This window comes from Microcaecilia unicolor, chromosome 11, assembly GCF_901765095.1.
Source record: "Microcaecilia unicolor chromosome 11, aMicUni1.1, whole genome shotgun sequence".
Classification (NCBI taxonomy): Eukaryota; Metazoa; Chordata; class Amphibia; order Gymnophiona; family Siphonopidae; genus Microcaecilia; species Microcaecilia unicolor.
In genome coordinates, this window is record NC_044041.1 from 138,672,042 (window position 1) to 138,687,954 (window position 15,913).

General features: G+C 45.1%; 1 protein-coding gene across 1 annotated transcript in view; it reads left to right on the forward strand.

Moving 5' to 3' along the window:
- RCE1 (Ras converting CAAX endopeptidase 1) overlaps positions 1–15,913 on the forward strand; it is a 479,525-nt gene that overhangs the window by 108,756 nt on the left and 354,856 nt on the right. The window contains 1 exon segment of the mRNA XM_030220027.1: positions 5,497–5,599. Coding sequence (XP_030075887.1) covers positions 5,497–5,599 — 103 coding nt within the window.

The following is a 15,913-nucleotide window of genomic DNA, read 5'->3' on the forward strand; positions in this document are numbered from 1 at the left end:
AAGGTTAGGGCTGATGCTGGGTTATATGAATGGAGGAGTAAAGAAGGGAAGGGTAGTACTGATGCTGAGCTATAGGGAGGGATGGGGGAGTAGGGAAGGGTAAGGCTGATTTTGGGCTTCAGGAATAGATTGGGAGGATAGGAAGGGTAGGGTAGGGCTGATGCTGGGCTATGGGGATGGATGGGGGGTAGGAAAGGGTAGGGCTGATGTTAGGCTACAGGGATGAATGGAGGGGGGGAGTCCTTTATTTTGTAATTGATCAGGATTGATCTGTGTTCTGCATGTGACTGAGGTGAGAGATTCTGCTGGCATGTGGTTAGTGTCAGGATCTATATCTCAGTCTGACTTGTCTGGCGCTGTTGTGTATATTCACTGCTTCCTTTTTAAAGATACTGTCGTTGGTATTTGTGAGTTCAGAATCGTTGTTATTTAGGTTTGCAGCATAGACTCTGAGAAGCTTCTTCGCAGGATTTAGTGTTACTTCACTAAGTATCTGGCAGTGAAGGGATTTTGTGTTGCTATTATTGAGGTGCTCCCAGAATTTGAATATATTTTTCCTATAGAAAGCTGTAAGAGGAAACGTTTTGTATGCTACAGATTCCACAATAGGTGGGGAAAAAAATCTTGATGTTGACAGTGTAATTTTGCTTATTTCATCAGTGCGAAATCTGGGCTTTGCTTCATGCAGTTTTTGATGTGTTGGTGTAGACAAAGGTTAACATTTGTGACAAATGTAAATTTATTAACGTGTGTAAATGAATTGATATTGAAATGAAAGTAAATTCTGTCAAGAGCAGTTTATATTTCCCTTGCTTCCCTTAAAAAAAATGTAAATAAATTATATTAGGGCTTTTTTTTAGTTCTGCCACAGACTGCAAATTTCAGTGTGCCATCAACATGAACATTTGCTATAAAGCAAAGTTTGAAGGATATGTGCCATTGCTATAATTATTTTGCAGGGTATTTTCATTATAATAGACTGGTCAAGTTTAAGTTATGGGATACTGTAACTATATATTAAAATGTCAGTGTTTCCATTAAGTATGTATGTGGTTTATGTTGATGCAGGACAGTTGGGCAGATTATTTATTTGGAAATCCGTCATCAAGTGTACTCTAAGGCATTATTTAGTACTATCCCAAGAAACATACCTATATACAGACCCCCTGATATTCAGTGTTAAACCCAGATATTCACTTCCAGCCATTTCCTGCGTCTGGCATAGAATATCCAGTTTCATTTTGACTGTGGCAACTTAACTGGTTAAGTCAATATTCAGTGCTAACCCATTAAGTGCTTAGCGATTAAAGATTATGTGGCCTAATTTAACCGCTAAACATACTTGGTTTGGCACTGAATACCTGTGCCTAGCCATCTATGTTGCACGATATAGCCAGTTAGTGGCTAGCTGCTAAACGTGGATATTCAGCAGGAGATGACAGGTTATCTCCTGCTGAATAGCCATGGTTATGTGCTAAAATGCTATTTAACTGGCCAAGAGCTGTTCCTGGCTGGTTAAATAATTTTGAATATCAGGCACATAGTGCCCACCCATATTAGCTCTGGGCCCACCCAAAATGTCAGGTCTGGCTACGCCACTGATACCCGGTACAGGTAAGTATCTTCGCTTTTCTGTTTCTCCAGTGTTGCGTTGTATTCAGACTTGGTGTTCCTATTCTGTATTTGAGCCTCTGTATTCTGCAAGAGTGATGAGGCATTCTGCTAAAGAGCAGTTCTATATCTGAGCATCTAACATTAGGCATCAAATGTGCACATATAATATAGAATAATGGATGTTTTGTTGGGCTTGATTATTGCAACTCTGAAGGTTCCCCCCTCCTACCCCCAAGGCGTCCATCTAAATTTTCCACTTGGGACCCATTTAGTTCTAGCTATACAACTGTCTGTGCTGGTTGTTTTCTATAAAATGCAAAGAGAATAGTGGGATCATTGAAGCATTAGAGATAAGCTAAATAGGATAATAGTTGAATGCTGCTGCCCCTACTAGCTGAGGCTCTGCTTGACAGTTGCTGAATTAGCAGCTGTTTTTGTTCTTTAAAAGACAATCTGATTCAAGATGGCCGCGCCTTTGAGATGCTAGCAGGTTACACTTGACGCCTCTCTGAATTATCAACTATTCAACATGCCGAAAAGACGGGGCCGTCCTGCCTCCAAAGCTCCGCAACGGCAAGTTTTTACCTCTCGATATTCGAACGCTTTTTCAGGCAGCGTCAATTCCAACTACTTCGGCGTTTCAAATGTCGGATGGCAGCCCGCTGAGTAGCGCCGGTGCGTGTGGAGGCCCGGAAGCTTCTCCTGGGCTCGAGCTGACGCTCAGCCCCGACTTAAGGGAACCACCCCCGCAACCAGCGGGGTACAGCACACCAACCGAGGCGTCTCTTGACTTGCTTTCCCGAAGTGGTGCAAGTGTACAGAGCCGGGAGGAAATAAATCCGGTTGTAAGTGAGCAGAGGACCCAGACACAAACACGTATTCCATCGACGGTGGAAGTAGCTGGAAGCTTGACACTGGAGAATCCTTTGGAGAAAGAGGTACTACCCACACAATTTACTTTTGATATTATAAAACCAGCTGAAGTAACGTTAGATTCGCTGTGGACTCTGATAGTTAGCCTAGGAAAAACTTTTGCTCCGCAAATAAATAAACTGAATCAGGACATTGTAGCCCTTGAGCAAAAAACAAAAAAATTTGGATATTAAAGTTGGAAAATTAGAGCAAATGGACAATAATATGAATTTGGAAGTTAAAAAACTCCAAATTCAACAAGAGATTATGATTAAAGATTTGACTTCCCTTAGAAAAAAAACGGAATCATTGGAAAATTCAGTTAGGAGTAATAATCTTCGCTTTTTAAATTTCCCAAGACAATTGTCCAAACCTCCAAGGGAAATGTTAAAGAAGTATTTATTGGAAATACTTGAATTGAAAGAAGAGATGATTCCACCTTTTTCTCGGATTTATTACTTACCAATATTAAATCAAGAAAATCAGAAACAAGACCTTAATATTTCAGCTATACTTGAATCTTCGGACAATGATCCTGTTGTACCAACAACACTGATGGTGACGGTGGCTTTGCCACCGGATAAGTTATGGCTAATGAAATTGTATTTTAGAAATAAGGACAAAGTGTTCCTAGGCCAAAAAGTTCAGATATTTCCTGATGTCTCGCGTGAGACACAAAAGAGGCGAAGGCAATTTCTTTTGATGAAACCGGCAGTGTTGCAGCTGGGTGCAATTTTCTTTCTTAGATTTCCTTGTAAATGTGTGGTAAAATGCCAATCCCTTAAATATGTATTTTTTGAACCGGCTCAGCTAACAGTTTTTCTAGTGTCTAGACAAAATAAGGAAATCTGAAAATGTCATCTTCCCTTTAGAAATATATTATTTTATAACACCGGATAGTGTAACCTGTAAACCTCTCAAGTGAATGTTCTTATAAAGTTGTTTCCGTTGCATATTTCCACTTTCTATCACTTTGAATCTCATTTAGTGGACTTGAGTGGGGATTTCAATTGTTTTTTTTCTTCTTTCTTTTTTTTAAAGGTTACTTAAAAATGTATATGTGATGTGAAATGTACCACTTTTCAAACAAGTTGAATACTTGACTATATGTATAAAATTGTTATAAATAAAATAATAAAAAAAAAAAAAGACAATCTAATATTGGGCACAGGCAGTGGTGTGCTGGTAAATGTTTAACAACAGGCTCTCTCCTCGGTCCCCCTCTGTGCCCCCACCACAAATTGCAGAGGTGGCTATAGCCGGGGAGAGAGCCTGGGGGTGGGGGTGGAAATCATTACTACAGGAAAAAAAAATTAAATGATCTCAGGTTCCAATCTAATTAATCTTTAATGTGCGATAAAATGCCATAAATAAATAAATAAATATAAACTTTTAATGTTGAGCACCTGATTCTCAAAGTGAACATATTCCAAACATTATAATGAAAATAAAATGATTTTTTTTCTATCTTTGTTGTCTGGTGACTGTTTTTCTGATCATGCTGGCCCAGTATCTGATTCTGCTGCTATCTATCCTCTTAACTCCGTTTCCAGGGCTTCCTTTCCATTTATTTCTTTCCTTTCCTCCTTTCTTCTTCATTTCTGGTCCTCAGCTTCTGCCTATTTTCTTCATCCATGTGCAGTTTTTCTCTTCCTTTTCCCTCATCTCATCTCCTTCCTCACTCTTCCCTCCCCTCCATCCATGTCCAGCATTTCTTCTCTCTCCCCTCCTCTCCCCTGCCCTCCATCCACCCATGTCCAGCGACCCTTCTCTCCCCCTGCCCTGCATCCATCCATGTCCAGTGACCCTTCTCTTCTCCCTCTGCCCTGCATGCACCCAGCGACCCTCCTCTCCCCTGCCCTGCATGCACCCATACCCAGTGACCCTCCTTTCCCCTGCCCTCCATCCACCCATGTCCAGCAGTGACCCTCCTCTCCTTTGCTGCCCTGCATGCATCCATACCCAGCGACCCTTCTCTACCCTGCCCTGCATGCACCCATACCCAGTGACCCTCCCTTCCCCTGCCCTCTATCCACCTATGTCCAGCAGTGACCCTTCTCTCCCCTGCCCTGCATGAACCCATACCCAGTGATCCACCTTTCCCCTGCCCTCCATCCACCTATGTCCAGCAGTGACACTCCTCTCCCCTGCCCTGCATGAACCCCATACACAGCGACCCTTCTCTCCCCTGCCCTGCATGCACCCATACCCAGTGACCCTCCTTTCCCCTGCCCTCCATCCACCCATGTCCAGCAGTGACCCTCCTCTCCCCTGCCCTGCATGCATGCACCCATACCCAGCGACCCTTCTCTCCCCTCCATCCACAAATGCCCAGCGACTCCCTTCTTTCCCCTGCCACCCCCTCCCGAGTTGTTCGGCGAATTCTCCTCCCTCCCTCCTGATCCGGTCCCTCACATCACCGATCTGACTCTTTGAATTCTTCGGGGCAGGCAGTCTTGCCTGCCCGTTGCTAGCGCTGACTCTCCCCCTCTGGCGCTGCCGGTTTGCGCTTCAAAATGGCCGCCGAGACTTACAAGGGCGGCCTCCAAGACTTCAGCAGAAGTCTCGCGAGGCCGCCTCTGGAAGTCTCAGCGGCCATTTTTAAAGCGCGAACTGGCAGCGCCAGCGGGGGAGAGTCAGCGCTGGCAGCGGGCAGGCAAGACTGCCTGCCCCAAAGAATTTGAAGAGTCAGGTTGGTGATGTGAGGGACCGGATCCGGAGGGAGGGAGGAGAGCCAGCTCGCTCGTTTCAACAACCGTCTCGCAAGAGCCAAGCAAAGTTGATAACCGGCTCTTGCGAGCCGGTGTGAGCCGGCTCCAGCACACCACTGGGCACAGGAGATAACAGCAGATCAGAAAGGTATGAAGTAAATGGGAAAATCCTGTTATTTGTTGTGTTTAATAATAGAAACCGAGGAAGGACAGGATTACTTGTGCTGATATGAACTCTTTGACCTCTTCTGTTCCTCAGGGACCATCCTGCTGTTATTAAGCGCCGCTTCACCAGTGTGCTGATTGTGTCTGCTCTTTCACCCCTCTTCCTGGCCACTTGGGAAAAGGCAACAGGCATCGAGGTATGTAGATGGATCAGATTTTCTGGGGCACTGCTCACTAAATTCTTGACTGTACAGGCGGTACTAAGCACTACCTTGTACATCACTTTGGTTCTCAAATGCTTCAAGAGCTCTGGAGCCACATGGTGGTCCCATGCTTTATGGTAACATATTGGAAGGAAAGGGAAATATTTGAAAATGAACTGGGTACTGCTTAGTCACTGTAAGGAAGGAGGATTTAATGGCAGATATGATCTTTTGTTTCTGCTGGCCAGTGTGTTTGGTGTTCTCTAGAAAGCTTGGGATCAGCAAAAAGGTTTAGTGGGCAAATGGTAAAGTTGGAGATTGCATGGAGTCTGCAACTAGTGCAATGTGCAGAAGAAAGTTAATGTAACGTATATTTTGTCTACATTGGCACAAGACTGGTTCAAAGCAGATCAGAATTCATACATTAAAAACTAAAATATTTGCCCATAACTATACATTTTCAAAAATGTGAAATAGCAGCTTAGTCTGGACATACAAAACCACACAACTATCATTAAAAACTTCCTCCTCGGAAGTTGCCATTCACTTGGGATTGCGTTGTGCTACTCTTGTGCCAGTTAGGGTGAATGGCGACTCCCGAGGATGCAGTTAAGCGGTTTTCCCCCTATGGGATTCGCTGGCTAGTGTTGATGTGTTGTAGTATGTGTAAGCTGGGATTCCCACGGGACATGGGGAAAACGGTTGGTGGCAGCATGTTTTTGGATTTGGCACAGCATCCGAATATACCAGGGACTTCAGTCTCTCTGACAGAGCCAGTTCGCAGTTTGATGCAGGAGAGCATGAGAACGGGTGCCATTTTGTCGGTGCCAGTTGGCAGTGAGGAACAGCCTCTGTCTGATCACACACAGAGAACAGCCACCATTTTACAACCTCAGGTCCCGACAGAGCATTCAGCTGCTTGGGATCTTTTCTCTGGAGTTTATATTGCTCTTACACCAGGCCTATTTACTGAAGCTGGTACAGTCGGAGTTGCTGCAAGGTGCTTCAGTTTCTTGCCCCACTGCCCCTCCAGCTCATAAGAGATCTTGTTTAGCCTCATCTGTCTACTCTAGAAGGTCTGTCTCTGCTTCTCCCTCCTTAACTGATGAGGCCTCATTGAAGAAGTCGTTAGAGGAGGGAGATGATTTGAAAGTACTGAGGTAAATAAGAGGAGCTGAGTTACTCTTATTTCTGAGTCATTGGTGGTGCTTTCCATTGAGGAGCCTTCTGCTTCGGTATCAGGAGCTTCATCTTTGTCGATCATGAGTGGGCTTAGAGGTCCTTCTAAGACCTTCCTGATGCATCCAGACATTCAAGACCTGATTACAACAGAATGGGTCTTACCAGATGTGGGGCTGAGAGTGGGAAGAGCCACTGCTTGCCTCTACCCGCTGGTTTTTGAGGAGAAAGCGAAATTGCAGCTTCCCACTGTGGACTCCCTTGTTATGGTGGTGACTAAGACCATCTTACTGTTGGAAGGGGGCATTGCCCTAAATGACCTACAGCTAGAAGGCTCACTGAAACAAGCCTTTGATGTGTTCTCTGGGCCAGTGACAGTGTGCAGGTCATTCTTGGCTAGAACATGCCTGAAGTGGCATCAGCAGTCTGCAACACAAGATGAGTGCCATATCGCCCAGCTGGAAGTAGGGTTGGCCTACTTGGCGGATGCTATTTGACATGCTACAGGTTATGGCCCGCAGTATGTCTTTGGCTGTCATGGCATGTCGACAACTCTGCGACATTGAGCAGCAGATGCAGCATCAAAGTCTGTCTAGTTAAACTGCATTTTCAGGACCAGTGGCTATTTGGAGATCTTGGTGAAAGAACTGGGGGGCAAAATAAGCCACAGTGGTTGCTGGAGGATAAGCCTAAAGCCTCTGGTCGTCTGTCTTCAGGGGGCTCTTGATCTCACTGAGATAGCAGACAGTATCTGCCTGGTCACCAGCGATATGGTCAGAAGTTCCACTTTCAGGCAGGCCAGTCTTTCGTGCAGACAGGAAGTCCTCTTCTCAGTCAGCTAGAGCACCCAGTGCTTCCCGAGCTTCGCAATGATGCAAGGCTGCTCCATTCTTCTCTTCCTTTGGTGGGAGGACATCTTCAGGAGTTTTGGGAGATATGGGCCAAAATCAAGTCAAGCTACAATTTGGGAGTTCTACCTGGTTGTTCCTCTCTCTTCTTGAAGTCTCCTTTTTGAAAGGGAACCAAGGCGGTCGAGGTTCAGGCCACTGTAGATTCATTGCTGGTTCTCCAGGCCATTGTTCCAGTTCCCCAGGCCAAACAGGGACAAGGCAGGTACTCTGTCTACTTAATTGTCCCAAAGAAGGAAGGCACCTTTCGTCCAGTCTTAGATATCAAAGGTCTAAATTGCTGCCTCCAAATGCTTCACTTTTGAATGTAAACACCAGGAGCAGTCATAACCTCAGTTCAAGCAGGAGAATTTCTCACAGCCCTTGATCTCAAGGAGACGTACTTGCATATTTATTTATTTTATTTATTTATTTGTTGCATTTGTATCCCACATTTTCCCACATCTTTGCAGGCTCAATGTGGCTTACAATACATCATGAGTAGTGGAAATACATGAGAAAGTATACATTTTGTGATAACAGAAGGATTTTGGGTAACATGATAATGATAGAACATGATAGTATTTTAACAAGCAAACGTAATAAGAAATAGATAAGAAATTATACATTTAGTAATAGCAAAAGGATCTTGGGTAGCATGATAATGAAAAATATGTTAATATTTTGGCAAGTAGATATTGTGGAGGCAGTTCTGGATATGTGTACAGGAGTTCATATTTGTTGATCATTGTTGTATGTCTATTCCTATATGTCCGCTGCATCAGTGGTTTCTACGTGTTGTAGTGCTGGGCTGTCGCTTCCAGTTCAGTCTCGCCGTTTACCAAGGTTGTGGTGGCAGTGGCAGTGGCAGCCTTCCTTCAGCGTAGCCATGGGTGGACCTTGGGGGGCTGGGCTCCCCCAGTTTTGGTCCCTGCCCCCAGAATTTGCTGCTTTGGCTGGCAGGGTCCCCTTGGATAGGCCACGGAAACAGGATGCTTGGCTTGATGGACCTCGGTCTGTACCAGTATGGCAATACTTATGTTCTTATGTTCTAAGCCCTGCCAGCAGAAGCTTTTCTTTGGCAATATTTGCTGCCGCGTTGCCCACCCTGCTTTCTCCTCACTCGCACGCATATTCAGTTTTAATAAAAATTAACATGCGCGAGCTCCGTGCTTGTTCAATTTCACTAAAACCTAGTGTATGCACCAGGACGGGAAAGCAGGGTAGGTAGCGCGGTGCTGAGTATCACTATAGGAAGGCTTCTGCTGGTGGAGCTAGGGAACCCCCACCAGCCCTGGTATGTGGGGTTGCGGTGGCGGGGATGCTGGGCAAATGTGCCCCCCCCCAATTTGTACTCTGACCCCCCCCCCCCCCGCCCCAAGATAGAGGTCTGGCTATGCCCCTGGCGCCAGGGATTCAGAGTTCACCCTTATCTTGACGACTGGATCATTCATGCATCATTGTATTTGGACACTGTGGTAGCGACGGACAAAATTGTCCGTCTTTTGTAGTCATGCAGCCTAACTGTGTCACAGACTCTAGAGAACCTGGGCATTCTATTTGATACTGCAAAGAAAAGGATCTTTCTCACGGAACGCAGGAGGTCAAAGCTGGTTCAACAGATTCATCTTCTCCTTAGTCAAGGTAGGCCCAGGGTCTAGGACTACGTCCAGGTTTGGGGGCCAATGGGAGTGGCTCATATGTTGCCATTATAGGAGTCTCATCTCAGCCGTTACAGAAGTATGGCCTTCATCTTCCTTGGACGCTGGTTGCCATATGGAGTATGCCATGGTGGTTGTCACTCAGGAATTTTACTGTTGGAGCTCCCTTTCCGATAACACAGTGGGAGGTGGTGACATTGGACACCAGCAAGTTGGGTTGGGAAGCTCATTACAAGTTCTTCTGGCACAGGGCGCCTGGCCAGAAGGCAGGCTTTCAGAAAGGTTCTCTAAACGTTTATCTTGCAGGGATCCTGCGGGGATGGACCCAGGTCCTGAGGGATCCCTGCGGAAGTGCCTTCCCTCCCCCAAGGCAGCCATTTAAAAAAAAAAAAAAAAAAAAAGCGGCAACAGCGGGAGGATCAGTGGCAGTGGGCAGGAAAGAGTGAGGATCTTTCCTGCCCTGAAGAAACTACTAGACTACCATGTTGCCTTGAAGTATGTGCCAGGAAGACACCCATGGCTAGAGGGGAGGTGGATGGATGGAGTCAGGATGCCAATTAGACGAGTCTCTGTTCCCCTTTCTCTTACAGCCATCATCGCCATGCACTCAAATTAAAAACAAGCAAAGCTATGAGCTGCTGTATCCATGTTGTTGTTTTTTATTGTTGGTGGCATTTTTCTTTAATCTCACTTATATTTTCAAACATGCCAGCTTATGCAGCATATGGTTGTACATAGAAGAAGTATATTAACGGAATAACTTTTAATAGGTAGAGTAATAATTTGTTATAAGTTGTAATCAGAATCGGTGTGTCATTTGGAGGGGCTAGCACTCTTATTTTCGTGCAGAGATATTTTTTCTCTACTGGTTAAGGGGCCACTAAAACAGACATCATGTTTTGAGAATCAGGTGCTCAACTTTCAGAATTTCTATCTATTTACTTATTTATGACATTTATATTCCACATTAAACATGAATTAGGTTGAAAACAGTACATTTAAAATCTTTTTTTTTTCCTGTGCCTACATCAAAAGAAAAAAGTGGCATATGGGAACTTGCTCCTTTTGTTTATTTGGATTACAGTGATATAAAAATGCAATTGATATTTTTTTATTACTACTTTTTTACAGAGAGGTATTGAATCATGAGGGAAGGGCATCCTTCATGCAGAAGTTTTGTCCAGCGTCAGTCTAAATGTGCCAACATTGGCAAGTTAGCACATTAGCCGCCAAGTTCATACAAAGTTTATTATGTTCAGTAGAGTCTAATTCTGTTGCCTCAGACTGCTTGCTATGTGAATATTCCATCACTGTTTCATTATTGCTACCAAGTATTACATATTAAGGGCATTTGCTTTAAACTTTATTTTAATTCATTTATCCAGTCCTTACATGCACATGGTTTTGATTTTTTTTTGTTAAAATCTTGTTTATTGGCAAACTCGATTATATAACAAACATTTAAATAATATCAGCACAAATAACCTGTTCACATATACATTTGAAAATTATGCCCATTTACGTTTTTAAACCCAACGGTGAATCTTAAGGATGGCTGAACAATAAACTGTTTTCGGCTTTTCTTGGAATTTGGACTGCTTTGGGTCCTGCTGTTATGTTCCTCACCTGGTTCCAGGACTGTGCGGCCGAGTCGCCAGCGAGGTGCGGTCCGGCAGAGATAGCCGGCTATCTTGGTGGTGTTTCTCCAGGATAGGTTGGCCATCTTGGGATGGGCATCTCAGCTTATGGCGGCCATCTTGGGGTTGGCCGGCTGCAGGAAGGAAGCCCATTTTTTGGGCATTGTGCTTCTTTGCTGATGGGGGCAGCCATCTTGGATCAGCTGCACATGCTTGAGACTGATTCCTACACTATTTAAAGCCCTGCTTCCAGTCCTTCGTTGCTTTGGCCTCAATTGTCTTAGAGGTCCACGCCGGAGTTCTGTTCACCAGCTTTCCTCAGTTCCTGTATTTCTGTGTATCAGACCTTGGCTTGTTTTCCTGACCAAGATTGTTTGCTGCCTGCCTAGACCTTGGACTGATTTGACTATTCTTTGCCCTAAGGATTACTTGGCTATTGGACTGTGTCTGCTCGCCAGCCTGGTCAGCGGTTGTGCAACCCCGCCGGTTCCAGAAGTCCTGGTGGCCGCCTGCACCTGGGGGCTCAACTCCCAGGGAACGGTGGTCGCTTCCCAGGTGAAGCTAGGGGTTGTCTGGCTGCCTGACCGAGTGCGGTGCCACTCCATCTTCGCCGTGCTCAGTCGGGGCACAAGGGCTCACATTCACCACATAACACCTGCTGATCTGTACATCTGCTGTCTTAGCAGAAAATGGAAGAAAATGATTTATGTTACTTTTACTTGTATTTTTACTGCTTATAGAATCTCCTTTTGAGCTACTCTAGAAGGCCTCCTTGAAAGATCTTACGCTAATGACAGCGTTCTTGGTGGCTGTTGCATTGACATATAGAGTTTTGAAACGTCAGGATCTCTTGGGGATCACTTTCTCCACTTTAAGGAGGTGGGGGTCTCCCTGTGCACTGTTCCGTCCTTTCTTCTGAAAGTGGTATCAGCATTTCATCTCAACCAATTTGTGGAGCTATCATCCTTTCGCAGAGAGGATGAAGAGGCTCAGTATTCTTCCTTGAAGCTTCTCAATGTGCGTAGAGTCCTTATTCGATATCTGGAAGTCACAAATGAGTTTCGCAAATTGGACGGACTGTTTGTTCTTTTTGTTAAGCAGAGGCTTGGCCTTATGGCTTCCAAGCCCACAATTGCTAGATGGCTAAAAGAGACTATCACATCAGCTTATTTGGTTGTGGGGAGGCAGGCTCCCCAGGCCTTGTGGGCTCCTTTTATAAGATGTACAGCAACATCTTGGGTGGAGACCACCTTACTGCTTCCAACAAATATTTGCAAGGTGGTGACATGGTCAACACTGCATACCTTTGCCAAGCACTACAGGGGTGGATGTTGTGGTGCAATCAGAAGCCAGTTTTGGTGCTTCAGTTCTCAGGGTGGTGGTGCCAGGATCCCACCCACTCTAGGGATTGCTTTTAAAGATCCCAGAGGTTCTGGAATAGTGGGAAGTTACGTAATGGAAGGAGAAATTAGGTCTTACCTGATAAGTTTCTTTCTATCAGTCCCTCCCACTACATCAGATGCTGAGGCTTCTGAGATGTTTAGTTGGTGCGAAGTAATGGGTCAAATAATGACTGTCACCTTGCATAGTGCATCCTGCATATCTTTGTTCTCTATTTATTTATTTATTTATTACATTTGTACCCCGCGCTTTCCCACATACAGCAGGCTCAGTGCGGCTTACATTGTAAAAGAAAGCATCTTACATGGTAGAAAATAAAGCAAAACAAGAAAATGTAGGAAGAGTATTATAAACTGTGATGATCATAACTACTTACATAGTGAAAAAACATTACAAAGGATATGTGAAAAGAATATTAAGAACTGAGAAAAAAAACAGTGGCAACAGCGCCCAGGAATATATGAGTGGAATAGGGACGGTACAAAACCCCAACCTTGGCTGACTTCTAATGTCCGCTACCTACGTTCCTGTACCTGCTCCGCCGAACGCCTCTGGCGGAAATCTCGGGCCCTTGCTGATTTCTTACACTTTAAGTTCATGCTGACCTCCTTCCAATCTGCTCTTTTACGCGCCAAACAGGATTATTATATCCAACTGACCAACTCTCTTGGCTCTAACCCTCGACTTCTCTTCACCACATTGAACTCTCTCCTCAAGGTGCCCCCTCCCCCAACTCCCCCTTCATTATCTCCTCAGACCCTTGGTGAATTCTTTCACAACAAGGTTCAAAAGATAAACCTCGAATTCTCTACCTCGCCACCTCTCCCTCCACTAGTCCATTCCCCTCTCTCTCCTACCCCTCATTCCTTTTCCTCCTTTCCTGAAGTTACTATAGAGGAAACTACACTTCTCCTTTCTTCCTCAAAATGTACCACCTGTTCCTCTGATCCCATTCCCACCCACCAATGCCATCTCACCTGCTCTTATTCCTTTTATCTGTCACATTCTCAACCTCTCACTTTCCACTGCAACTGTCCCTACTGCCTTTAAACATGCTGTGGTCACACCTCTCCTTAAGAAGCCTTCACTCGACCCTACTTGTCCCTCTAATTACTGACCCATCTCCCTCCTTCCCTTTTCTCTCTAAATTACTTGAGCATGCTGTTCACCACCGCTGCCTTGATTTTCTCTCCTCACATGCTATTCTTGACCCACTACAATCTGGTTTTCGCCCTCTCCACTCAACCGAAACAGCGCTTACTAAAGTCTCCAATGACCTATTACTGGCTAAATCCAGAGGTCTCTATTCCATCCTCATTCTTCTTGATCTTTCCTCTGCTTTTGACACTGTCGATCACAGCATACTCCTCGATACCCTGTCCTCACTTGGATTCCAGGGCTCTGTCCTTTCCTGGTTCCCTTCCTACCTCTCCCTCCGCACCTTTAGTGTTCATTCTGGTGGATCCTCTTCTACTTCTATCCCTCTGCCTGTCGGCGTACCTCAGGGTTCTGTTCTTGGTCCCCTCCTCTTTTCTATTTACACTTCTTCCCTTGGTTCATTAATCTCATCCCATGGCTTTTCCTACCATCTCTATGCTGATGATTCCCAAATCTACCTTTCTACCCCTGATATCTCACCTTGCATCCAAACCAAACTTTCAGCGTGCTTGTCTGACATTGCTGTCTGGATGTCTCAACGCCACCTGAAATTAAACATGACCAAAACCGAGCTTCTCATTTTTCCCCCCAAACCCACCTCCCCACTCCCCCCGTTTTCTATTTCTGTTGATGGCTCTCTCATTCTCCCTGTCTCCTCAGCTCGAAACCTTGGGGTCATCTTTGACTCTTCTCTCTCCTTCTCTGCTCATATCCAGCAGATCGCCAAGACCTGTCGTTTTTTTCTTTACAACATCCATAAAATCTGCCCCTTTCTTTCTGAGCACTCTACCAAAACCCTCATCCACACCCTTGTCACCTCTCGTTTAGACTACTGCAATCTGCTTCTTGCTGGCCTATCACCTCTCCCCTCTCCAATCGGTTCAGAACTCTGCTGCCCGTCTCGTCTTCCGCCAGGGTCACTTTACTCATACTACCCCTCTCCTCAAGTCGCTTCACTGGCTCCCTATCCGTTTTCGCATCCTGTTCAAACTTCTTCTACTAACCTATAAATGTACTCACTCTGCTGCTCCCCAGTATCTCTCCACACTCGTCCTTCCCTACACCCTTTCCCGTGCACTCCGCTCCATGGATAAATCCTTCTTATCTGATCACTTCTCCACTACTGCCAACTCCAGACTTTGCGCCTTCTGTCTCGCTGCACCCTACGCCTGGAATAAACTTCCTGAGCCCCTACGTCTTGCCCCATCCTTGGCCACCTTTAAATCTAGACTGAAAGCCCACCTCTTTAACATTGCTTTTGACTCGTAACCACTTGTAACCACTCGCCTCCACCTACCCTCCTCTCCTCCTTCCTGTACACACTAATTGATTTGATTTGCTTACTTTATTTTTTGTCTGTTAGATTGTAAGCTCTTTGAGCAGGGACTGTCTTTCTTCTATGATTGTGCAGCGCTGCGTAAGCCTTGTAGCGCTATAGAAATGCTAAATAGTAGTAGTAGTAGGAAGATAGACTAGGATAGGTAAAAGGGAAGGAGATTTGGAGGGAAGTTGTCCAGAGATGAGAGAGGACCACATATGTTTGCTCTTCTGGTTAGTGTTAGGTTAGCAAGATGTTTAAGGTTGTTGTGTTTGTTCTGAGTTTCTCTGTACTGCTTGGTATGGTCCCCCGTTTTCCTCTCCAGACTGATCAAAGGGACGTCATCCTCCCCCTCCTGCTCCAAGTCTACTCATTGCTTAATCTCCTGTGCTTGCCACGCCACTATCACCCTCAATTGAGCGGCATAGTAATATCTATGCACATTGGGCACCGCCAAGCACCCATATTTTTTTCCCGGGCCACTCTAGGATGCAGAGCTACCCATATAAATCGTTGAAAGAGGTACTGAATGTGGTCTATTTCCCGAGAAGGAATCCAAATCAGTAGTGTCATGAACAAATAATATAACAGTCGAGGTAAAATCATCATCTTCAACACTTCAATATGACCCAACCAGGATACAGTCAGATTAGCCCAGCTACCTAGATCCCACACTATCTGTCCACACAGTGGCTTATAGTTCAGATCACTATAAAAAAAAAACTCCCTCTAAAAAGACGTTCTTTTTGCAGGCTACAAGCTAATGTACAGTTCAGAGGCAAGAGAATAAAAACTAACCTGACGAAACGGAGGAGCCTTCCAGCCCAGAAAATCGGGACATGAGAGGACACAAATCAAAACTTTTTGGACGTCCCTCCCTCCAGGTGTTTCTCAGCCAATCCCAGCGTGTTTAGCTGATACTGGTAACAGCTAAATGCGCTGGGATTGGATGAGAGAGACCTGGAGCTGATCAGTTATGCTATTACGTATGTGTTCTGGAGTGCTGTATTTTGTTATGCTGTTTTGATAAATGTTCAATAAAGACTTCTTACAACTTAAAAAAGTGG